Genomic DNA, 25,939 nt, shown 5'->3' with positions numbered 1-25,939 from the left:
GCTCTACTTTCCCATGCAGTGTTTTTGTGTGTGAGGCTGCTGTTGCTTGCAAGTTTGGTCTTGTGTAGTTTTGTGTGTACTCTGCTGCTATATGTTCATTACTGAAAACTGCCACCAGCAAAATGTTGCTAATTCATACCTTACCTGCTCTAGCTGCCAGAAAGAAACCTACTGTCATATAAGCTGATTTCACACATGAACTCACTTCATGTTTGGAGAATCAGGGCAAGGCATTGTCTGTACACACAGACTGCATATAAAAAATGTACATAGCGCCGTGGTTCTGAAAAGCGAAGCCAATGCGGAAGTGCCTTAAATCTGCTTTCTTTCTAAAAGCCAGCAGGGGGCAACTCCTCTGTTTGCAGAAGAATACCCGTGATACAGAAGCCTATGGGAAAACCACCCTCAGCTCGCTTCGTTTGTCAATTTGTCACCTCACTTTTCCGGATGACTTTTTGGGCTCACCTGTTGACGTCATGGTGGCTGTGTCCATCTCATATACAGTTTGTAAGTGCACAGCAGAAGGTATTCCATTTTTTTATGTGAATGGAGCCTGTCTGGACCTTTTTAACCGGGTGTCCATATAGAACACTTTCACTAAACAAATCTAGCTCAGCCTGGGCAAAGGGTTGAAACTTGTTCAGCACTTAAACATTATTGTGTAAAAGGTCGTACTGTCCAGTCGCACACCTGCAGGTGCAAATTCCTGGTGGATCATCACTGAGCGTTATACATCTTTGTGCTGTGTTCTGATGATGTCCAGGGCATTATTCTGCTGGTACACTTTCTGGCTTGGATTTTTACTTTCTTACCTAAACCACATGATTGTGAACATGGTATATGTTCTTATAAATGTCCCATATGTTTGCAAATGTATGCTGAAGGGCAGGCTTTGCTGCTGCTTTAATGAAATTTTTTTTAAAGCAATTGCTTTAATGTGTATTTAATGTGTATTACTTCAGAAAAATCCTTGTCCAGCAGTGAGGGAGGAACTGTGATGCCAGTGTAGAAATTTACAAAACCGATGCCTTGGTGTCATCCTGGCTGAAAGGGTTTCCCAGTAAGCAAAGTGTTGCAACACAAATGATTTGCATGCTTTCCTCAGAGGGCTCCAGGTAGCTTCTAAATCTGTCTCAAATGAGCTTCTGTGCTGAGATACACCTGTCATGCTGATTTCCAACTCCATATGTTTAGCGTTGGTCTCCACTAGAGTAGCTTTGTGTGATAGACAACTCAAAACCATCCTCAATTATCTTATGCTGTCCTTTGTGCTCATTTTAACTTAAAGGGAGGGTGAGGGAGCCTAAACATACTTTCTTTTGATTGATTGCCCCTCCCAAAGAGAGAGTCAGTGGGTGGAGCTTCTGTGCTCACAACCAAAGCTATATGCCTGAGATGACCATATTCGAGAGATCTGTTCTCAGTGACATAATAAAGAGCCAAGCAAGGGAGGAAACGGTCTGAAGCCTGGGCTTTTGGCTCACAGGAATCGCTCTTGTATACACTGACCTCATTATTTGAAACTTTGGCCATGGTTAATATGAACATCCACCATTGACACAAAATAAAAAAACTAAAGTTTGCATTTAATATTTAAACTTTCAGATTTTACTTTAAGTTTATTTTCACTGTATGCTCCTTTCTTGATTCAGTACACTTTCTGGAAATTGAGGAAAGGCTGAAATCTGCATTAATAGTTAATATCAAACTCAAATTATGTATACCTCAGTGCATAGTGTTAGATACTTAGTACAGATTACATACTCAGTACTACAGTCAGCTTCTCTCTACTTCAGTGCAAAGCTCTGTAACATTAAACAGGAAGCAGTAATCCTGAGTCAGAACAGAGGGAGCATGTGTCAGTGAGTCAGCTAGTTGAGTGTCCAGCCTGTTTACATGTTGACAGCACATGACACTGACAGTATCTCCCCCTCCGTCACAGCAGCAGCCTCATGCACACACAGACTATAGGCTGTATCAATGGGCCGATTGTTGAGTTCATAGGGAAACAACTGGGCCTCGGTCATGAGTTATAGAGTGATGAGAAGATGACTCCTGCATGCTCTGGTCCAGTTTAAGCAGAACATATTGTTTAGGGGTCGTGGGAATTATCACATTCCTGGTACCTTGGTAAAATGGTTTGACAGTTAATGGAAGAGAACATGATAAAGGTAGCTTCTTCGTTTTGTTCCTCCCCTCACAGTAAGGTGCTTCCTGTGACTAAGGCAATGTCACTTGTTTCATTGTAATGAACAAGCTAATGTTGGGGATTATCAACAACCAGAGCCACAGTTTCATCTTAGGTTTTGCTGGTATGTCATGATATGCTCAGTCACTGACAACTTGTTTGGCAATTGATCTTTTTTTTTTTTTTTTTGTTTTGCTATGCTAGCATGGATGGCATGTTAACTTGACAGGCAGCTGTTTGTTGTGCTTTGGGGTAAAAAGCCTCAACAGATATGAGATGGATTTCCAGGGAATTGATTGCGGACATTCTCGTCCTCCTAACGTTGATTCCATTGAGTTTTCATGTAGCGTAGCCATCAGGGCAAAAATGACGTAGTTATGTAGTTTAATCATTAGAGCAGAATTGTTAATGATTCCAGTACTTTACCAGAGACCTTTAAAACACTGGCTCACCATCAGCAGTAGCTGTACTTAGCATTTATTCTATTCAGTTTCACCCTGAACCCTAACTCATACAAAGTGATCTATAAACCCTACAGCATTTTAATTAGGGGTGTGATAATATAATATACTGGTTTTGATAGCAATTCTGATTTTTAACAAATATTGACATGATATTGATCATTCGTGCTGTTTATAAAAGAAAAAAAAAGTGTTTTTCAGTAATCTTTTATGCAGTTATGCTTACAGATTGTCGTTCCACTTCCTTACTCTGGCGTTTTGAGTGAATTCACTTGGTTTATTGTTTTTGGTCATATGCATGATGTGTAGTAAAAATCTGATATTATTATGAAAGGCCTAATTCTAATAAAACCTCTCAGGGTGTTAATTAAAAGGGATCAAGTCATTTTTAGCTTACTGGTGAATACATTTTCTTCTATTGCATTTTTATTTGTGTCACGTATGTTTTGATTAGGACCCTTAAACAACAGCTGTTCTTTTTCTTTAATTGTAATATTGTTATTTTTCTGTGTGCCTACAGATGGATCCCTCCCTAAAGAGCCAAAAGGAGATGTATCGAGCCAGATAGCAGGTAAAAAATAACATTTACACTGAAACGCACTGTTTTGCAGTTGTTTTTCTTCTTGCCAGGTCTGTTTATGCTTGTATGCGTGCTGGTGGTGCAAGAGGGGAAGATTTATGCCCTTTTACAGATGTACTGCATTAAAATTGTTCTCTAGACCTTCTCATAATCCTGCAAAAGTAGTAGTACAAAGGTTTTAGCATACTTTATTTAGCAAACTTGCATTGTTGCTGGAACCACTGTTCCACCATCATAATTTATTAATGATAGATTTAGTAGATGCTAAATAAGTAAGTGTCACGGAGTATAAAGTATAATATTTGCACCCGAAATATAGCGGAGTAGCAGTATAAGATGTTGGATGTTGTGCGGTTCACAGTGCTCTAGTCTAATGGCATTGATGGAAGATGGTTCGATCTGTGAACCATCTTCCATCACATCACACACACACACACACACACACACATTATTAATGCAGGTCATTGTCATCCTAAATTCCATATCTCCTCAGTTTTCCTTTCTTCCCCATATCCACCCCTCCATCCCTTCCAGCTCCTAACACATACAGGATGTGAGTAGCTACCCATGTCTGGCACTTCTCTCTATAGCTACAACAGGCTATTAGTGATGAGTAGAGATGGACACTTATGCTGTCTGCCCCATGATTTATTCACACTAACTGCCATTCACTCAGAATCACTCACCCTAAATGACCTTTTCTTTGTGTCCTTTCCTATCAGTTGTACTTAATCTTTCTTTTTTTTTCTTTTTTTTTTTAATCTTCACAATGTAGCTCAAGCCTAAAAAGTAGGTAATGATGGTTATTTTCCTCATATGAGAGTTAATATGTGCTGAAATGACATGTTTAATGGCCCGTTTGATATTTAAGGTTATTACTTCCCTGTGCTTCAGAGAGAAGTTTTACTGTTTCATAGAGTTTTTAGTAAAAGGTGTTCTCAAATGACTGTAGTCTAAGAGTATCAACATTATGACTTTGTAAAGTAAAAAAAAAAAAAGCAAACTCAAATTTTAGATACAAGGAAGGGCAGTGATTTGGCAGGTTGCTGCAAAGCCCCAGGGTCTTTATAGAGACAGCTTCAGTGCCCGCAGGAAAAGGCAATGAAAGCAACATGAATGCAGTTACATCAGAAAAATATTTGGCTTTAGTTTGACTGTTTGGCCTTTCTGCATGGTGCTCTTCTTAAGCGTCCTGCTGCGTAACAGTTATCACTTCCTGGTTTAGAAGAGGTGGTGGTGTGCAGTGGGATTATGTCTGTCCATCTGTTGGCCTCCTCAGCCACTGGTCTGACTGGGTGGCTGGAAAGTGGGCTGCAAGAGAGGGGGAGGGTGGGGAGAGTGCTGTTAGGTAATGTTAAAGCTTTCGAACCTGGGACTTCTATCGCTGTGTCTCTCTCTCTCTCAGCCTTCCTTTGTCTGTGTCTGTCCAGAAGTGTCCAGTATAATCTGCTGCAGTGCTTGTTGAAATGATTTTGTATAAATCTTCAGTAATCAGCTGCATTCTGCAGTCTGAAAGCATCGCCTCAAGATGGCGTGTTCGAGCAGATGGGAATAGCTGAAGCAGAGAAAAATGTTGCAGGAGTGTCTGACATGCAGGAGCTATCTGTAGATCAGCCACTCCTATCACTTACTCAGTAACTCAGTAATCAATGTGGAGAAGGGAAATTAGTTTTTTATTTTTTCATTCTCACTATTAGAGCACTAATAGTTTATTAGTTTTTTTTTTTCCCTGTCTCGTCACGGTTTGTCAGGATAGGATCAGGTGGCATTAATAGACCCGGACGACTGAACTCTTGGCACCAATAACAAGCCTCCTTTTCTTTCTCTCTGTCTTTCTTTTATTGCTGCTTCCTCCACCCTCCCTTTTCCCTTCTCCCCTGCTGTGTTTGGGTCGCTGGGGTAACCCTGGCCTGTTTCTCGCTCGGTTAGCCTACCCTGCTATTAGAGGTCTGGATGGAAGGAGAGAACAGAACGAGGCGGGGGTAAAGGAAAGATGGTGTGCGATCTGTCTCGGTCTTCCAGGCCAAAACTCAGATTCGGGGACGCAAAGAGGAAAATGGGGAAGGACACGGAGAATTTGAATGGACTGGAAACAAACACCCCGGGCTGTGCTGTTCAGTCACTTATGCTGTCAACTCAGTGCTTTTAGATAATTGATCATTTTCATCAACAGCACCTGGTTTCGGATGCAATGAAAGTGCTGCACAAAAATCTTGAGTAAAAGTTTAATATTTTACCAGTGTAAGGGCGGTAAAGGGAAAAATAGTGACACTGTTGCATTATTGTACTGATGCATATTTTTGAAAGGGTAAATTTCATAGACTGATACAGAATTTGCTCAAATGGCACCTAAATATACCTACATATGACTCAATGACCAGATAAAATAATAGGTTGTAATTTCATGCTCTTTCTTATAAACTGTTTTTCCACTTGTTTGTATGTACAGCCAGTGCCAACTGTCCCCACAGTAAGGTCATTGTTATAGTGGCATAGCTGCTTCTCATCACAGCAGCTGGTCAGATCAGGGCTTCTTGCATCATTGTTTTATATTTGGTGTTGTGGCTTTTTCACAGCAACAGCAAGACCCCTCACAGGACAGGAATCAGTGATAACCTATTTGGCACTGTAGGAAGAGCTAAGGTGGAGGTGGGTTGTTGCAGATGTGCAGAAATAGCAGCTTAAGTAGTCCATCAGCCCCTCGTCTCACAGGCCTAGAGACTGGTTGGTAACTGCCTGTCAGCCACTGGTTAGCGGGGAAAAATTAGCCTTACTTGACCGGTTGCAAGTGCTTGCTGGCGGTCACTTGGTGAAATTGATTAGAGAGGTTCCTGTCGACTAATTTCTTAGTCAATTAAACGAGGAAAAAATTTTTGATTAACGACTAGTCTAAAACTAATAAACACTCAGATATCAAGTTAAATTTGAGGAGTATTTAACAGACAATGTCAAAAGCTATCTAAACAAATTAATCACCTTCTTCAATAATGAATCATATTTTAAATGCTGCTTAACTGTGAAGCATTGCATCGTTCATTATGAACATTCCACATCATACTCCAGACAGACAATGGAGAAGAAAAAAATACTTAAAATAAACTGATGTCTAATATGAAAATGTGTTACTACAAAATATGTTCACGTATTATTAAAATCTGACAAATTAACATCTGAAAGTCTAATAAACTGCAGCCGAAAAATGTGGCGCATTGTGCCTTGCATTATGAATGATGCACATTGTTCTACAATGAATGAAACGCATCTCAATAAAAGTTCACACCTAATATGATAAAACAATAAATCCTCCATCCATTAGTTTTATTCTGCTTATCCAGGGCCACGTTGCCAGGTGAGCAGAGAAGCCCAGACCTCCCTCTCCCCAGCCACCTTCTCCAGCTCATCCAGGGGAACACCTCGGTGTTCCCAGGACAGCCGAGAGAGTTAATCTCTTCAGCATGTCCTCAGTCTGCCCCGGGGCCTCTTCCTGGTAAGACATGCTTAGAACACCTCACCCAGGTGACCACCTCAACTGGCTCCTTTCAGTGTGGAGGAGTAGTGGCTCTACTCTGAGCCCCTCCAAAACGACTGAACTCCTCATCCTGTCTCTAAGGGACAGCCCAGCCACCCTTCAGAGAAGGTTCATTTCTGCCACTTGTATCCGCAGTCTCATTCTTCTGCTTCTGCTTCTGCAGGCACTCACTAACTAACCACTGAGTCGTAGTGAAACAATGAAAAGTTCAATGCAAACCAGAAATGGAGACTGTTTATCTTCAAAGCAAAAGTTACACCTTTTATTCTTGATGTGTTGGTTTCAGGATAAGCCTCAACATTTACTTTGAAGGTAGGCTTACTCCAACTCCAGTGGCTTTTTTTTAAATTTATTTTTTTTAATTTTAAAGAAGCCCAGCACTCCCCGTAACAATGCTATGGCCACTTTGAACGTAATATGTGCTGTGGAAAAAAAGCTTGGGAAGCTTAACAGTCACCAAGGCTTAGCAGTATAGGATTTATCCAAGATGAATCTGTCTGGAGGATTATAGTCTTAAATATATTTAATTTTGATATTATAGTACAGCTTTTTCTTCATAGTAAAGGAAATGCTCTGAAATTAACAAGGTATGTTAAATCCATGTGACCTGCTGGATCGCCAGCGCTCCTGACTGTCAACTGCTTTTAAATGCCGGTAAAATTGAAACCACATATGATAGTGCAATAAGTCTTTTTGCATATAAAACCAGAGGATTTACACTTAAATATAATGCATTATGTGCATTATGTGCAATATGTATAATGGTTTACCTTCATACATATTATAATTAAGGTTCTGAAGGTTCTATTGATGTATAGTGAGTTGTAATATTCCACACGATGGTACTACAGCATGTATAACGGTAATGGTCTGGCAGACTTGTTCTATTATAGGTCTCAAAGGGTTTAATGCATACTTCAGTGAAATCAATTTTAAGTGTAGAAATGTAATTAAATCCATCAAGAGTGTAGTATTTGTGAATAAAATGAGCATGCAATCAAATCAAACTGCTCTGTCTGGCATCTTTCTCTTTTTCCTGATGTTACGGAGACACTGTTGTCCACTCCTTTATCCCCAAGGAATTCCTGACAGTCCCACACATCCCTCAGCAGGGAATTTATGGCACGCTGTGAATGTGGGAAGTCCACAGCTATGCAGGGATTCACACTCGTGTGCGCGAATCTGGTTTCTCTTGACCCATAACAGCTGGTTTAGAAGCGATGGGTCCCAGTCAGCTGCTGGATAGCCATTATGCGATTGCGCCTGTATGTAACTGCCCTTTAATCTCATGGGAAGATGCTGTGAGCATTTCCTCCTCCTCTCAGCTGACTGTACCACCCGTCCCATCTGTTAGTGTGCACACAGCTGTTGCATTCTGTCTTCATATTCAACTCACTCTCACACACTCACACACCGACCCCTCCCTGAGGTATTTGTCACAGTCTCTGGGGATGTCTTGTTGTTGTTGTGTTGTTTAGTAAATTGAGTCTAATGCCCACTCAGAGGCCACTACAAATCTCAGGTCTCTGAGGTGTGTGCCAAGTGTTTATATAGTGTAACACATGCACAACACAGTCCTGGCCTGGAATGATGAACTGACTTTGTTCTGGTAGTTTCGCCAAAGGATGATGGACATTCCTGGCATTTCCGCTCTCATCCCCCTGCCCTTTCTCACCCATGGGTGTAGCTCTATCAGTGATGATTTTGTTTCACCAACTTCATACAACGCAGGCGACACAGGAAATGTCAGGGCTTCGTGTTGCTTTGGAAAAGTTCATTAAGGTGTATTTATTTATTTTTTGGTCTTATGGGATACACAAGCTTCCTCCATCTGAACTATTGACAGTAAATTCTTCATTTAGTTATTGGCATTGGACACCAGTTTCCCTGAATTCCTGAATGTAGACATCAGCAAGGTAATAACCTCCTCATTGGTAGCTAATGGCTTATTGATTATAAATAAAAGAGGAATGTAATTTATTTCTTACAGTTTGTCACTGACTCAGAAAGGCTAAAATGACTACTGGCTATGAACTTTTATCTGTCATGGCACTATGAATGGATTATGAAGTTTCTTGGTAAGCTGTGACTCTTACAGCAAGCATTTCCTTGAATTCAGTGTCCCAACATGACTCAGCCAGTTCGTTGGTTGTGACATAATTTTGCTACAACTTTTAATCATTCTTGTAATTTGTACTTTTTATATCTTTATTAATTTTAATGTTATCTGCACCTGCTGAAGGTAGTGTTGAAATTTAGTTAGTTAAAATAGTATATTATATAATATACATTATAGGTACTTTATAATATATTATAGGTCCCTAGAATTCAATCGCTTTTGTTTAACATATTGAAATGTAGCGATGACATACTTTAAAATCCGCAGTGGTCTTTGGATGGTAGAATTCATGATCAGAAAACAGCAATGTGACTTTACTGCTAATTTAAAGCTTTCTTTACACTTAAGCTGCCGTTGGTTTATTATAGTTTCACTGCTGTGTCATTTATTACAGAAGAAACATGGTTTGTCTCTTTGCCCAAGTGAAGGTACTCACCTACTCAATTTAATAGTACAGTTAAGTGTGGAGTTGGGGCTTAACAAAGCCATGAAATCCCTAAATTAGATGTTTCATCACTATCATGGAGGAACCATGCAGGATATTCCTGTGTAACAGAAATCCAGATTTTTTTTTTTCCATATTAGCAGAATCACGAAAGAATAAGTGAGTAGACAAATGAATGAAGTTGTGATAGTCTGACAGTGTTCGAACCCAACCAGTGTTCAAGGCTTTCATTGTATTTATGCTTTGCAGTGATTCCAGCGTATTTATGCACAGTGCACTTTGTAACTTGTTTTTTGCTATGCTCGGCGGAGCTTTGTAAGCGCACATGTACATGTTGTAACTGTGTCGCAAGTATGTGAAACAGCTGGTAATGTGCACTGCTCTTGTTTGTTTGTGCTGTTCTTAGTTCTTAAAATCAATAACATCTGCTCATCACTGGTTAATTCTTTGATCCTTGTCGTTTTCCACTGCTTTCTCATCAAGCGAACCTAGCTATGATCGTCCTTTTCCCTGTACGACACAACCTTTCAACCATTCAGCATTCGATCTTGGCGTGCCATCACCACCATAAGAGTTAAGTGCTGCTGAATCTCAAGAGGAGGGTCCATAAATCCAGTCTGATACAGTTAACACATACAAACATATCCTCTGCTAGCACAGGCTAATACTGAGTGGCCCCAGTAGAGCAACAGCAAGGATAGAAACATTGACTCTCTCTTTTTAAAAATAAAAAATAAAAATCTGCGCTCTAAAGGGGCAGCCACACGGGAAAACCAGGGATCAATGAACGTTAAGGAAATTCAGTGACTTCTAGCAATGGCAGCTGAAATAGCAGTCAGCGATGGTAAGTGGGTGGGTACAGTTATTTCAGCTTTGAGGCGATTGGAGCTTTGAAGCAACTGTCGGTGCGAGCGAAGGGAAAAACACTCGACAGACATATGGCAATCTGGTAAATACATTAGAATTAGCTACAATAGCTGCAAAGCGGTGCACAATGAGAAGATCCGTTTGTACGTGGGTGGAGCTCAAGCATTTTCCCTACAACCTCAGTTCTCACTTCCTGTGCTAAGCAGCTTCTCCTCATTCATAAATGCAGTGCAGGCATATTATAATTGCTGCCCCTCCTGCACATTGAGGATTACCTCCATTAACCTGCCTTTCCAAAAGACTGGCAGATTAGCAGCTCACAGTGATACTGTTTATCCACAGAGTATGCTTGTGCAGAGTCCAAGTGTCTGCGCTGGTAGCCCAATTTCTGCTTGGAAAGGTTTGCTCCAGCTTTCCATATGGATGCGTAGACATCACCAAAAATGGGTGGTTTTGGTTGTCTGCAGGATTGGAATATCTCCCCTCAGGAATCTCAGGATTAGCTTCAACTGCGGCAGCGCTGCCCACAGCGGACTGGGATCCCTTCAGCACATCGGCCAGTCAGTCTATGATTAGATGATGCTGGAAGCGGACTGCATTTCTCCATCAGCAAACAAAGCCAAATCCACAGCAATTTATGGAGGTTTTACAATTTAGAGAAAAATTTTCAAGCATGGCCTGCTGGACAGCCAATCACAAGTGGCAGTATGCCTGTACTGCTTCCTCCCTCATCCAGTTGACAGGTACAGTGCTGCCTGTCTGGTGGCGCATAGGAAGAGGGGGAGGCAAATATAGATCTACCCTGCAGTCATCACCATCATTTCCTTTGTCTACCCTTCCTCCTCATCTCTCAGTTAATCCAATGAAAACAGAATTTAGCTCACTTTTATTTCTTTATGGTGCGTTTTTCAGTAAAAAGGAGCTTTCATCTCTGTCTTTACCTCCTCCTTGTGTTTAGCTATTTGTCATTTTCCCATTTGCTCATCCTTTGCCTTCTTTTTCCTCAGTCTTCCTTACTTTCCCTCCCTCCTTCTCTGCCATCCACTTCATTCCTTCTTACTGTCACACACAGAGCTTTTTTTTTTCTTCTTCTTCTTCTTCTTCTCAGCCCAGTAATGACACAATGAGTCTCATTAGCTTACGGTTTTTCAAAGTTCCTCCTAGTTGGTTTTGTTCGTCATTTACCCAGAAACCTTTCTTCTCCGGTCTGTTTCTGTGCGGGTGTGGGTGTGACCTGGCCACTCTATATTTAGCTGCTGTGCCACTTTCTCTGTTCCCAGAGCACTGCAGAGTGCTGGGAAGTGATGGGGGGGATGTGTCTTTAAACTTACCTTTCACTTTTTTTTTTGTGTGTGTGTGTGTGCGTGTGTGTGATATAAAAATCCAGCCAAAAATACTGCTAATGGATATTGTACTATATAGACACACAGATGTGCATGAACACAGGCAACCTCTAGAAACAAGAAGGATGGTTTGTTTGTGTTTTGGTCAGTGTGTGTGTAAAACCTTAATCCAGCGACTGTTTTTACTTTGCCGTACAGTAGCAAATTCACACAACTACAAGGCACTCACTGTGTGCTCTCTTTATACACACACTCTCTTCCAAAGACACAGCGGTTTTCTGTTTGTCATCTTGTCAACATTAGGTTTTTCATTGACCTTTGATTATCCTCCTGCTCAGTGGCAGCCAGCCAATCAGACAGCAGGTTTGCAGGCAACATCAAAGATTGTCTTTGCTTCAGAAGATGAATCACTCTGCGGTGAAAACATGCTGACTTATCTGTCTGTGCGCATATGCTGCAGTTCACCTCGATAAGCATGCTCCTTTAGCATTTAGCTTGGCATCACTGCTGTAAATAAGTGGCACTGATAAACATCACGCTCGTGCTAAGCTGTGAGGTAATGTTGAGGGAGCATCAATGTAGGCAGCTGCTGTAAAAGCAGCTTTCATGTAATTTAATGGCCATATTGTCAAACGACGACCACAACATTCGAATCTCTGCACAATAGCAGATGTGAATTCATATGTGGATGTATTCATGGTGATTTCATGAATAATGATCATTTTTTTATAACTGGTGCAGAAAATGAAAAGAGTCTAAAATTCAAGCTTTTTCATGTAAGACAAAGAAAAGATGTAAATCCTCACATTCTTATAGTGTTTGTATTAAATATAACTTGAATGGTTTTATTCTGGGCATCACGGTGGCCATACCATCTGGAAGGCCTGGGTTCGATGTCTCTCTCTTTCTCTCTGTGTGGAGTTTGCATGTTCTCCCCGTGTCTGCGTGGGTTTTCTCCGGGTACTCCGCTTTCCTCCCACAGTCCAAAGACATGCACTTACTGGGGTTAGGTTAATTGGCCACTCTAAATTGCCCATAGGTGTGAATGTGAGTGTGGATGGTTGTCTGTTTCTGTGTTGGCCCTGCGACAGGCTGGCGACCTGTACAGGGTGTACCCTGCCTCTCGCTGTATGTCAGCTGGGATAGGCTCCGATGGATGGATAGTTTTATTCTGTTACTGGGACCTCTGTGGCTCCCCAGTGCCTCTGTTTGAAATAAGCAGTTTTAGCTCCCTTCCCCATGACTTTAAGCAATTTTTCTTCTGATAGCCTGTCTCTTGTAAACAGAAAGTTTGAAGAGTAGGTGGGTGGGACTGGCATTATAGAGCTAAGAGTTGGGAAAAAACACCATCTGAAGGTCATATGCTGTTGGTGCATTGATTTTTTTTTTTTTTTTTTTTTTTTTAAGTATTTAAAACTTTGGCCATTTTCAATATGAAAGTCCACTGTTGGAACAGTGCATCTACAGCAGAAGAGAACAATAGGTCAACTTCTACTCATATTGATAGCACCTTTAACTGTTTTTGTTCCATTATGTTTGACACTATCTTAATTTTTCATGAAAAAAAAGACTTAAAGTTACAGCTGCAGATACAGCAGCAAGTTTGATGCAACTATCCATTAATTTTCTTAACTTATCATATTCAGTCTCATGGAGGGAGGTGGGGGTAAGCCTATCCCAGCTGTCAAAGGGTGAGGCAGGGTATGCCCTGGACAGGTCATCGGGGTGTCACAGAATAACTGCCACTGACTGACTGTTTGCAGCTTCTCAAGTGTGACAGCTGAATATCTCTTTTACATTATTACACATTTTGGGACCACCTCGATTTGGCTTTGATTGTTGGTTGGATAAAATAAGCTGTGGCGATGATGATTAATATTTCTTACAAAACAGCTGTGTTTACATCTTTTTGAGTTTTCTGAAGAAAACAGGTCATGTGGTGAGAAAAAATTTAAATAGTGATCAATAAATAAACCTTAGATTCAACCCAGTTTGACTCCCCCAGCGCTCTCCCTCTCCAGAGAGTTGATCTGGCCCATGTGTGGCTCCCAGAAATAGAGCCAGAGCAAGCACACTCTGTCTGCACTCCCCTCCTCTCATGCTTCATCTATAAAGAGCTACAAGCTCATTCTCTACAGGAGCGCAGTGGGAAATGTAGTTGATCATACTAATTTGTTTTTTGTGGCACCCTGAGGGAGGGAGGGAGACAAATGAGAGGAGAGAAGAATAGTAAAAATAGAGACAAGTCCTGATTCTCATCCATCTCCTCCGGTGGCGGGAATGAATTAGCATCTCATTAGCATACAGTCGTAAATATGAGAACATGCAGAGAGCAGAGACTGGAATACACTTTCAAATACACTTCAGTGCCCGAGAGGGGTGCTTGTCTGAGCATTTGTATGATGATAATGGTAAAGGGATGACAGAGAGGGTACTCCTCCCCTTTACAGTACTTGTTATGTAATTTACGGTAACAAATTGTGTGTATGTGTCTTACCGCTTCATCCCTACACCATAAGACTGTGCAATTAAAATGGAGAGAAAGATGAATTACGTTTTTTTTTTTCTCCTTTCCATCTCTCTGCTGATCTCTGAATAGCTTTAATTGCACATGTTAGACAGTGTATCACGTGTACTGTAGGATTGCACCTCAGAGGAAAATCACGTATTGAGGGTGCTTGAGAGGAGGGCTCTTGAGCATAATTTGTAGTACAGCGCGTTGAATTCCCTCTGCAGTGGGCAGCGTTATTGTTTGCATTTGTTCTGCCATCAGGAGTGAAGCCGAGCTGTTCGTGTTGGATTTGGAGTCCAGGAAGGAGAGAAGACTCAAAATTGTCAGAGCTATGAAAACAAGACCAATGGCATGTGTCTACACTGGCAGAATACTACTTATTGCATAGAATAATTGACAAGCCAAATACAATTACTATGTTTTGTTTCACAGAAGTACAGTACTGTGACAGTCTTGAGCTACCCCTTATTTTTTTTATATTTTCCTTTCCAAGGAGCCAGACTTTGCTCTGTTTCCAAGTTGTCTTGTAGTTCTCCAGGCTTTCTGAAAGGCTTTCAGAGTTTGGCCATTGGGTACTTTTTCACTCATTTTCACTCCAGTCCTGCTGCATGATCATTTTCAGTGGATTATTTTTTAATGTTTGTTTTAAGCCACTTAACACACACCTATCAATCCATCAGGCACCTAAATCAAGGGATGAACCAGTGTTGTCTAGAGATAACAGACAACTTAGCAAAGAACCCATTTGTATCTTAAGGCCCTTTGTTACCAGCAGCCTGTTGCAAAGACACACAATTTGTTCCAATTTCTTTAGCTGAATCTATGAAAAGTGCCAAGATAACAGTTTCACAGCCATAAAATAGTATTTTTGCACCAACAAGATGATTTCCCAAAGAGCTATTAGCTAAAAACTTGGCATATCTCAGCATGGTGTGTGCAGCGTCCTTAAAATATTTTAGGAAATTGGAGGACAAAAGAAATGGCAGGCCTAAGAACTACTTACAGAAGATGAACAGTATCTGAAATCATCTTTAAGAGAGGATATGACAGAGGACCTGAGAGATGCATCTGGCCCTTCAGTTGACCCAGCTACTCTTCATGGTCTCAGTGGAAGGGTGGCTATCAAGAAGCCATTCTTAAGGAAGGGAAATGGGGAGAAAAGGCTGAGGTACACCAAAAGACACAGGAACTGGACTGAAAATCAGTGGCAACAGGTTTGATGGAGTGTTTTGAATTTTTTTATTTTAAATTCTCAACAATATGGACAGAGGAGGTCAGGAGAGGGGTACAGCAGTGAGTGTCTACAGTCATACGTAAAACAGTCAGTGGTGTTGGAGATTGCATAAATGTACTGTCAGATTTTGATCCACCATCTAATACCATCTGGAAAGTGTCGGGGGGGTGGGGGGGCGTGTTACACACTGCCAATGCATTAAAATCATACTTGGATAGAAAAAACACACAATGGAATGCTGTCAGTCATGGATTGGCCTCCCCAGAGCCCAGACCTCAACATTACTGCAGCAGTGTGGGATCATCTTGACAAAACAAAAGGCAGCCAACACCCAAAGAAGAGCTTTGAATGTACTTCGAGAAACCTGGAGAACTATTCCTGAAGAGTAGTTTAAGAAGTTACACCAAGGCTTGAGTTGATGTTGGTCATCCCAAATACTGACCTACAAGCTCATTACAATCATACAAACTCAGTTTTTTCCTTCTGTTCTATAATTCCATGCATGTTTACACATGTTTCAATAAATCTCTGCACCTATCTGCCATTTTCCTAGCAGAATGTAAAGAAATGAGGGGTGGCTCAAGACTTTTGAGCAGTAGTACTGTATTATCCTTGTACTCCTCAATATACTGTGTTTACACTGTGCATTACTGCCAAACACATAACTACCATCATGCTGTGTAGTTACATTTCTGGGACGGTCCATAAAGGTATAGATGTACACCATTACATACGCTGAAGGTTTAACACGGTAAAATAAATCAAGTATTGCTCTGACGCCCAGGCTGACAATAAAAAGGAGGCAAAAGTCAGTGAGACACAGAATGTCAAGGAGAGAAAAAGATACACATGGGTCCTATGGGTAATAATGTCTGGGCCATCAGTCACATAAACTAGACCTCTGCTTTGCCTGAAGGACAAAATTGGGTGGGTGTGTGTGAAGGTTGTAAGTTTAAACACTTTAGGGATTTCTGTGTATATGCACAGGAGTTTCTTGAAAAAAGGTTTGCGGTTATCGACTGTCCCCCTCCAGCTGTTCCATCTCTTCAGCAGAATTTCTCTTGTTTGACACCTTCACACCCATGAGGTTCAGCGTGACATTTACACCACATCATGGTGACAGTTTTGTAACCCACATTATCGCTGTGAGGTTTTTCTCCAGTTACTTCTCATTATTTATCCTAGACAAACCAGTATGTAAAACACATCAGTCGTAATGAACTGCGCCAGAGGATTTTTCCCATAAGAGTTGCAGCATTGGAGAAGAGAAAGTTTATGCTTTCATAAAGCAACGGAAGGGTCAGCCACTATTGTGATTCATCAGTGAATGCAATCGGGTACTATTTATTTATAGGAAAATGTCACTGATTGAGAGACTTAAGAGAAGGCAAGCAGAGAATTGGGTGAAGTAACTTTATTTGTATTCATGTTTTGTAGCTGACAGCTTGTTGGCCTTCGGTAATGGTACCATTTAGAAAATCATCATGTTTCCTCAGATAGAGCAGGGAAATTAGGAAAGCCAAGATGCTTTCTAAATTGGTTGCTGACAGTCAATTGGAGTTGCCCAGGATTTATGGTTTGCAGTCGCAGAGACAGAATTACTTACTGTATTAAAACACAGTTGTATTAGGCTAATGAGGAGGTACACTTTGTTATGTATCTAGCAGAATTCTAACTTCTAGCATGTTTGCTTTATGGATAACTGTGTTCGTCTCTTGCCTGCTGGTTCAACATTTTCAGTCATGTTTCCCAGAAGGTCAGTCGTAATGATATTGTATGAGGTTGACATTTATTGATATTTGATAGACTGCTGTGCAATTATGCTGCAGACATTTTATAGTCCTGCAAGGTGAATAAAATTTTGTCAATCTGGCAATCCACAGACTTCATCTGTTATAGTCATCTGAGATGCACTGCCGTGTAGACCACGATGGCTGGGACTGGTCTGCTTGGTAGCAATATGACATGTTAGCCTGCAGGCCAGTATAAAGCAGCATTCATCCATTGAGGCTATTCTTATTTGTGTAAATTATTAAATAGATCTATCTGATTGAATGTTTATAGCTCTTCTAAAAAGAACTTTTGGAAAAATGGGATTGATGTCCTTCTAGAAGCCAGTGTCACTGCTTGGTAGCCCTCATAGTAATGGCTCTGTCCTGATGCATGTGCAGGTATTTTAAAGCTTGTATATAAATGAGTAAAAGAGCCATAACTTTTATTTCAGTGGTATTAGTCACTCTCATTGGAAGCTTTCTCATTGGAAGAAAAGTTTATCTCTGGTCTCCTGAGGTTATATCATCGATAGTTGCTTGAAGTTGCAGACTGTACTTCACTTCCGTTGGCCTCTCTGGGTCTTCCTGGCCATGTCGCTTGCAGTGTGGACACAGCTGAAGACATTTCTGTCTGTACATTTCTAGTCACCAGGCTTCTCTCACAGTGTTGGTACTTTTGATCACTCAGTTATCCAGGCCTGGGACTGGCACTAGGAGTACTCTAGCTTGTGACACCCCCACCCCCACACCTGGTCTTAAACGGGGGCTTTTTCCACATGTAAGGTGAAAATGTCTAGTTTAATTTATGATTAATCCTCATAGTGCAAGCTTTTTCTCCACTCAGCATTTAGTAGATGTGAAAATTCACCAGCCATTCACTTTGTGAGAATCCTTTGAATATCTGCAGTATTTTATGTTGTTCTAGCTGAAAGTGGTAAAAGGTACCCCATTTCACCTCTGTTACAGTAAGAGTTTTAGCAGCTCTGTGTCTGGCCTCACAGCCTCACCATCACTGTTTCTCCAGCCACTGTCTTATTGTGTGAGTGTGAGAGCATGAATCTTACTTTTTTCCTCCTTATCCACGCAATCTAAAATGGGACTGAATACTGTGAGTTTAAAAGCTGCAGATCACCAGATTACAACTAGACAAAATCTGCTGTGTCCCAAATAATCTGCGCTGGGGGGGGCTCGGCTTATCAAATGCAAAAGAACAGGAAGACGTGTTTTTTTTTTGTTTTTTTTTTCTTTCTTTCATTGAACCACTGTGTTCTTTGTTTCCTCATCCCTTTCTCTCTCTCTTTACAGGTTTTAGGAGAAATGAGGAGATGAGAGCAATGGAGGTGCTTCCCATCCTCAAAGAGAAAGTTGCCTTTCTGTCAGGTAAGATTGTGTGTCACACAGACAGACACACAGAGTTGCTACATGTTAAACTGTAAATATTCTACTCTCCTGGACTTCCTCTTCCTCTTTCTCACACACACACAGACATGGAGTGTGTACATGATAAGTTGTGCACTGTAATAACTTCTGGGGTCAGACTGAGGCCCAGACACTTGGCTCTTGACCTCTCTTTCAGCACATTCATGGACACAGATGTCCATTGTATGACCAGTATAAGCAGGACAGTTAGCGTAGAGAGCTACAGCTGCCCGTATCTCTTCCCCCGTCCAAGGAAAGCTCAACCATGTCCGACACACGCACGGACATGAGTGGTGCCAGAGAAAACTCGCAGGAGGCTGAGCTGGAGATACAGACTGCCAAGAACATCCAGCAGAATTATTTGCACAACACACAAAAAAACATTTTTTTATCTTGTGTGTCTGTGTGTGTGTGTGTGTGTGTGTGTGTGTGTGTGTGTGTGTGTGTGTGTGTGTGTGTGTGTGTGTGTGTGTGTGTGTGTGTGTGTTACTGTCTGTATGCATGCAAATGCCAGCACTCAGATCTCCAAAGAACCAAATGTGAGATGTGCGTTAATCAGTGTGTGCGTCGTGCGCTAGCAGAGAAGGTCACAGAAACACAATGACTCTGAAAAACACCGAAATTGAGCGAAGGAGAGTAAGGGCAGTGTTGCCATGGTGATGACTTACTGTCAGCTTCCCATAGTATTCGCTGGCGGAATAATTGGCTTTGAAACGAAGGTAGAGGAGGGGCCGCTGGTGAAAAGGAGGGTAAACGAACTAAGCCTATCATCCCCAATTTGGCCCCTTAATAAATCGGCCATGTTCGCCCTCTCTCATTTGCCTGTTGCCACGTGAGCGTTTGATATTCTCCTCTGAGCGGCAGGGTCAAGCCTACAGGCGCACAGCAACCCGACTGAACTCACTAATTTGTGGGCTGAGCAGAGACAGGCTGTGTTTATGAGTTGCCACGTGAGTGAAGCAGCCTTCTTCTTTTGCAAGTGGTCAGAAACTAGAGGCAAAATATTATTTCTGCAGCAAATATGACTACATCCTGTAGATGGTAAACGTTTCCCAAAAACCCTTTGAAATATCAGAATAATTTTCAAAAGATTGGATTCAGGCTAGAAAGCTCTCAAATGCAGAAATACTGTAAACAAACACTGCATAAAATTAGCAAAATTCACACCGTGTTCAAATAAAAAGCATAGTTTCCACATAAAATACATGCATTTGGGTTTTTTTGTTTGTTTGTTTTTAAACTCCTGGCTCTGTGTGATGTCAGTGATAAGGTCATCTCAGACACATAGTGATGGCTGTGAGAATAGACTGTAGATAAAAGATGGCTGTAGCCACCTTGCCATCACCTGTTGGTTTGTGAGGGCCTGTTGTGAAGCCTTAAGCTAAGCTGTTTTCAATGTTGCCATCTTGTTTAGATAACAGATGTCAATAAGAAGAAACTGGACACTTATCTTGTCAATCACAAGCAGTGTTCGAGTTATTGCACAAAAAATATGTTACATATTGTTACTTAAAAAAAAAAGTAATCATTACGTGCTTCCTGGAAATGCATTCTCACAAGCAAAGTTGAGAACCAGCCCAGAGATTGTCGCGGTGATTGTACGGTAGAAACAGGTGCAGGTAGAAGTGGAGGCTGCAATCCTGACTGCTCATCACTGCCTTTGTTACCTGTGAGCTGGGCTCAGCTTTAACATCACTCGGAGTCCTTTGCTGCTGTCTGTGCAGGTGCTTGCAAGGAGCCGATGTTGTGTTAGCAGTATAATTCAGTAGTTCCTGTCCTGGACCACCGCACTCGTTTTCGTTCACTACAAATAAGTGTCTCCACTCCTCAAAAGTTGTAAACTGCTCCACCACTTTCCTCCTCCCTGCATGTGAACTGAAATCAGCTGATTGTAGCCAAATGTGCTACAGTCTATCCAGCCATCGTGCAGATAATTGAAGAAACTTTGTAGAATTATATAGCATTGTAATTCTAACTCTACAGTAATGCGTTACACCCAGTGCTGATTGCAAAGTAAAGCATACTCTGCTTTCTCTTTCTTTCTGACCCTAATGGTGACAAAATTTACAAAACAAACCTCTTTTTTTTGTTTCGTAAGGCTTGAAACTAGCTCCTGAGAGTCAGACCATTTCTGTACAAAAGGACTTCAACCACAGGAGTCACCTGCTACTGGGCATTAGAACGGATGCATGTTTAAGGCATTCACTTTTTAGACCCAGAAGCTATGTCTGTTTTTATGTACAGTTCAAACCTTATGTTTCAGGAGAAAGTTGGCTTGACGTGAGGGGAAGGGAGCTAAAATGGCTTGTTTCAGATGGTGGATGAACTGAGGGTCTGCAGCAAGACCCCATTTAATAAAAATAGGTCCCCTTTAGCCTCTCATTTAGGATCGTAATCCTGTTAAAATGTGCTTTCATTTATGAGCAAAAAAAAAAAGGGGGGGGGGGGGGACTAACTTTATTATCTTTGTGTTTGGTGCTAATTAGTAGATGTTAGCACACCAAAATGTATTACTACAGTGAAGAAATGGAAAATGTTGCACACGCTACACATCAGCTAACACGACTGTTTTGCTTCAAGCGTTTTTGTGCCTTGGTGCGGCCTCACACAGCCTGTAGCATGGCCACGAGCCTGTTGTAAGCAGATACACTTAATTTTTCACAGTTCAGCTGTACAGACAGAGACCGATAAAACACTTTAGATCTTTTCTTGTATTTTATAATAATTGGAAGATGGTTATCTGTGAATTCACTCTGAATTGTTCCTCTGTCTCTTCTTTGTTTATTTAAAAAAAAAAAAAACCTTTTTAAACTGTTCTGTGCTATGTCTGTTTATTATTCTGAGTGTTTGGTTCAGCGGGCTCAGCCTCACATATGTATCAAGCCTGTCACTTATTTATTGGATTAGCTGACTGGCTACTATGATAGATCTTTGCAGGTTTAGTGGTAAAAATGATACCACTAAACCTGCAAAAATCTGCGTGCCACATATGGGCTTGTTCTTATAATGTGTGTGTGTGTGTGTGTGTGTGTGTGTGTGTGTGTGTGTGTGTGTGTGTGTGTGTGTGTGTGTGTGTGTGTGTGTGTGTGTGTGTGCGCGCGGGCATCACCTCAGGCGGCAGAGACAGACGTGGCGGTCCCGTGTTAACGTTTCCATCACGCAGCAACCACGACAGAATACGAACAGACGACCTGAGGAGACTGATCGCCTACCTCGCTGGCATCCCCAGGTTACTCATTCATTGCATATGATCAGTTGTGTGTTTGTGAGTGTGTGAAGCAGTGCCTCAAAATGACATGAATTCCTACAGCAAGTGCTCAAAGCTCTACAAGCAAACACGTGAGAGGGCTGAGATAAGCATGTGATGGGAATAGAGAGCGTAATAATTCAAGAGCAGTTATCTTGCTGCAGCTTCTCGGCTGCCAGAAATCGGTTCTAGAGATATGGTGAGATGCTGAGGCAGAGAGGAAAAGCCTGGAGCTAACAGAGAGGACATGCAACAGAAAAAGAAACGGGGGAGGGGGGGTATAAACAGAGAGAGAAAGTGAGAGGGAGATAGAGATGCTGAGATGGGCAGGGGAGGGAGGATTAAAACTGACAGAGATGGAGAGCGCATGTGTGAGGAGGTGTGTGAGGGAGGGAGCAGGCGAGCGTGTGTGTGTGAAAGCAAAACAAAGTGTCGCAGTAGCCGAGGCAGTGCAGCAGCAGTTACTGTAGGCGAGCAGCTCCTCACCTCCCAGGTAAAACATCTCTCATCTGTCTCCTTCTCCTTCCATCTCTTTCAAACCATCCATCCTCTCCGTCTACACTCAGCTCCATCACATTATGCACGTGTGATTTTTAAAATTAGACTGCAAGTTGAATTTTTGGGCTTTGAAAACCTCAGTGTCATCATGTCACATTTTGCATTTGTTTAACTTTGGGGATTTTTGGCGTTCTGTTTTTAGGAAAGGCAACATCTGCACATTACTGCACACTAGTGACAAGCTGTTCCACGGAGAGAGGGAGGGAGAGAGGGCTGGGAAAGATAGAGAGGTATTTAGAGATGCAGTGGTGGAAGGATTTTAAAGTGATGTGGGTAATGACAGTCAAAAAGAGAAGAGGAATATTTTATATTTTGCAGAAGGTTAAAAAAATACTGGAAGAGAAAGAAGCACTTTGTGGATTAAATAAAGTAGTTTTGGTGAGAATGATGGAGGAATAAGATGGCAGATAAGCAGCCAAATATTCTGCACCCTAAATGCTGAAGACAAATTATATTTGTTGTGATGTTTTAGATAAATGTAGCAGATTTTAGTTCCAGTATGTTTATGCAAGCTTGTGTCATGATAATAGATGGTGGCGAGAGCAGAGCACCACAGGAGAAAGAGGTCGCTGATGCACAAATGTGCATGTGTGTGTATTTAAATATATAATATATATTATATGTAATATATGCATTTGTGGCTCATTCGTCACAGGTTTCTGCGTGCATGTGGGTGTGTGTGTGTGCAGAAGAGTGCGTGGGTGGGTGTGTGGGATTTGCTGCGTAGGCTTCTAACAGTATAGAAAATGCGTCATCTCACTGTTTGTTTTGATTCTCTTTTCTCCCTTTTTTTTCCTTTTCCATCTCTTTCTTTCCTCTCCATCATCCCTCTCTCATCCTTTCCCATGCCTGTCATCTGTCTCCTCTCTCGGGATTAAACTCTCACCAATCTCTCTCGGCCCCCTCCCCCCACCTCCTGCCCGCCTGCTCTCCATCTCTTCCCTTTTAATTCCTCCCACGCCCGCCGACCTCCATCCCTGCCCGTCCCAGCGAGGAGGTGTGTAAACATGGCTTCACGGTCATTGTTGATATGCGCGGCTCCAAGTGGGACAGCATCAAGCCTCTGCTGAAGATCCTGCAGGAGTCCTTCCCGTCTTGCATCCACGTCGCACTCATCATCAAACCAGACAACTTCTGGCAGAAGCAGAGGACCAACTTCGGCAGCTCCAAGTTTGAATTTGAGGTAGGATTTTGAGTGGTGCACTGAAGGCAGTAAGAGAATATTTTAATGTCTTTTCGATATATTTTTTTTTTTTTTACTTCTTTTTTACCTGTTAAGTGAATAGAAGCAAAGGCCTAGTGTGTCACATCATAGTGGTCTAGTTAATGAATAAAAGCTGAAAGCTTTTTTTTTTGTTTTTGTTTGTTTTGTTTTTTAATGAAGATTTATTTGTTTCTCTGGTGCAAAGGGGGATTATAAATAACAACAAAAATGGAAGAAAAAGAAATAAGGGAAACACTATCACAATCACCTAAACTGTCCAGAATTTCATTATCCTTTTTTCCCTAACATACAGTATGTGATAAGCAATAATCAGCTGCTCTCCAGGGAATCTCTCACCATCTTGGATTGCAGCTGCTAGTGCTTGTTCTGCTCTGCAGCCTCGGTCGTTGAGCTTGGCATAGCGGCGCATGGAGCAATCCTCCACCTGCTGCAGGTTTTGGCTAAAGTGGCCCCAAAAGAGCAAAGACTACCATCACCAGCTGCAGTCCAACATGGTGGAGTTTGAGTCTGTTTGACTGTTGGCAGCTGGCAGATATTGAGGTTCCCAGTTACAGCCCGGTGGTAGAGAGAAACAAGACAGGTTAGCAGTGACTGAGCTTTCAAAATAAGAGTGAGTTTGTTTAGTAGTAAATTGTTTGTTTGCTGGTGGCAGGGCTGTGTCATACGACAAAAATCTCATGTCCTGATAATGATACATATTGCAATATAGTACACCTCCGTAAATTAATAGTTCATACAATGACTAAAAAAAAAGAATCCTACTCATTCATATGTGATTATTTTTCTCCTTTTATTTAGAACATGTTAAATTTAAGAAGGTTTAAAAAAATATATATAAACACTGTCTTTTCAAGTTTAAACTATAGCAGCAATTCTAAGCCTCTGGAGATTTATTCCCATGTGTAAACTTTGTCAATACTCTTTTACATTGTTCTTGCATAAGTGGTAGAAGAGGAATGTTGTGTTTAAGTCTGAAACATCCTAAAATAAACAAAAATAACAGACGTTTTTATTTTGCCAGTCGATATATAGTCGTTGCTCCATGGTGTAGTGGTTAAAGCATTTGCATTCGAAAGATCTCCAGTTGGAGACCAGGAGGAGACACAAGCTCAGGCTCAGGGAGGGTTGCATCAGGGAGGGCATCCATTGTTTTTAATAAAAAAATTTAAAAATTAAAAATTAAAATTTGTCCCAGATCAAACGTAGATCCATCCACATGCTGAATGTACCGTCTTCATCCACTATATATAAAATATTGTTAAGAAGAATTAAAAAATCTCTGTCTCATGTTTGCCTCTATTGATTTATGTCACCATTTGCAGCAGGCAGGATTTAGGGGAACTGTTGCAGTTAATATGTGAGGATACATATCTCATAGCTGCCTGTGTTTAAGTGTATCAGTTTTACATTTGGCATTTTAAAGGAACTTGTCACAAAAGGATTTTAAAAAATCCACCATTTTCCCTCCAATTTGCTGTCAGCTGAGCTGTGATAACCACTGTGCCACCTCCCTCCCTCCACACCCCCCGAGCTGCTCATTGTCAGCACATTTCATTATTTCCCTCTCCCTGCTGCTTTGGGTGCGTACATCACCAGCCAGCTGTCTACCACAGAAAGATTTTCATCACGAACCCAAAAAAACAGCACGCAGTAAATCACGAGGATGAGTATTCGTTAGGCTGTCAGTCAAGCGATAAAGAAGACATTTTCACAACTAATTAAGTGATGCATTCACAAGAACAGGCTTATTTTTACCCTCTGACCATTTTGTAGTTATAAACTGACACTGAAATGTGCGCCACTGGGCTCTTGCCTTCATCTGATTACAAGCCTGTGTAGTAAATGTCTTCCAGTGAGAGCAGAATAACAATTCCCCACCTCCTGTTTGATCTGTCATTAGACAACCTTGCTTACTACCATAATGATGAGCTCTCATTTGCAGCAGTGAAACTTGGGTTGATTTAAGTGTGTGTGCTGTAGCCTCTGTCTTTTTTTTTTTTTTTTTTTTTTAAATTGCAGTTTTTCTTTTCTGATACTAAGAGTGGAAATTTTCCCTCTAGCTTTGGATTATAGCTACATAAGAGAACACAGGAGTGTGGAAATTTACTGTGATTGCTCACATGTGTATACACACACCGCTTCACTGTAGTCTCATTATATTGTATTGATTCTTTGATAGGAAGAATAGCCATGGGGGTACACTACAATTATCCATCCACAAGCTGCTCTGTCATGCCACATGCGCATTGATTGGATAGGCTGCATGTGCATTCGTATGCATGCTTCATGTGTCACTCCATGCTGTGGATGTTTTATTAAGATTTTCTTTCTTGTTTTTAAGATTTCTTGCACCCTCCATGCAAAATTGATACGGGACTGTTGCTAGGACTACAGTTGCACCAAAGTGTGTTTCCAGCATTCAGATTGTGCGTTTGTTTGC

General features: G+C 41.3%; 1 protein-coding gene across 8 annotated transcripts in view; it reads left to right on the top strand.

The window, feature by feature from the left end:
- The window catches only part of LOC115788697 (triple functional domain protein), an 80,016-nt gene that overhangs the window by 18,021 nt on the left and 36,056 nt on the right, over positions 1-25,939 (top strand). For all 8 annotated transcript variants that reach the window (XM_030741839.1, XM_030741834.1, XM_030741838.1 and 5 more), the window contains exons 2-5: positions 3,170-3,220; positions 18,356-18,430; positions 21,584-21,698; positions 23,265-23,457. In XM_030741839.1, coding sequence (XP_030597699.1) covers positions 3,170-3,220; positions 18,356-18,430; positions 21,584-21,698; positions 23,265-23,457 — 434 coding nt within the window. The remainder of the gene's footprint in view (positions 1-3,169; positions 3,221-18,355; positions 18,431-21,583; positions 21,699-23,264; positions 23,458-25,939) is intronic.

The sequence above is a fragment of the Archocentrus centrarchus genome, chromosome 11 (genome assembly GCF_007364275.1).
Source record: "Archocentrus centrarchus isolate MPI-CPG fArcCen1 chromosome 11, fArcCen1, whole genome shotgun sequence".
Classification (NCBI taxonomy): domain Eukaryota; kingdom Metazoa; phylum Chordata; class Actinopteri; order Cichliformes; family Cichlidae; genus Archocentrus; species Archocentrus centrarchus.
Note: the sequence above shows the minus strand (reverse complement) of the source record. Positions and strands in the feature narration are given on the sequence as shown.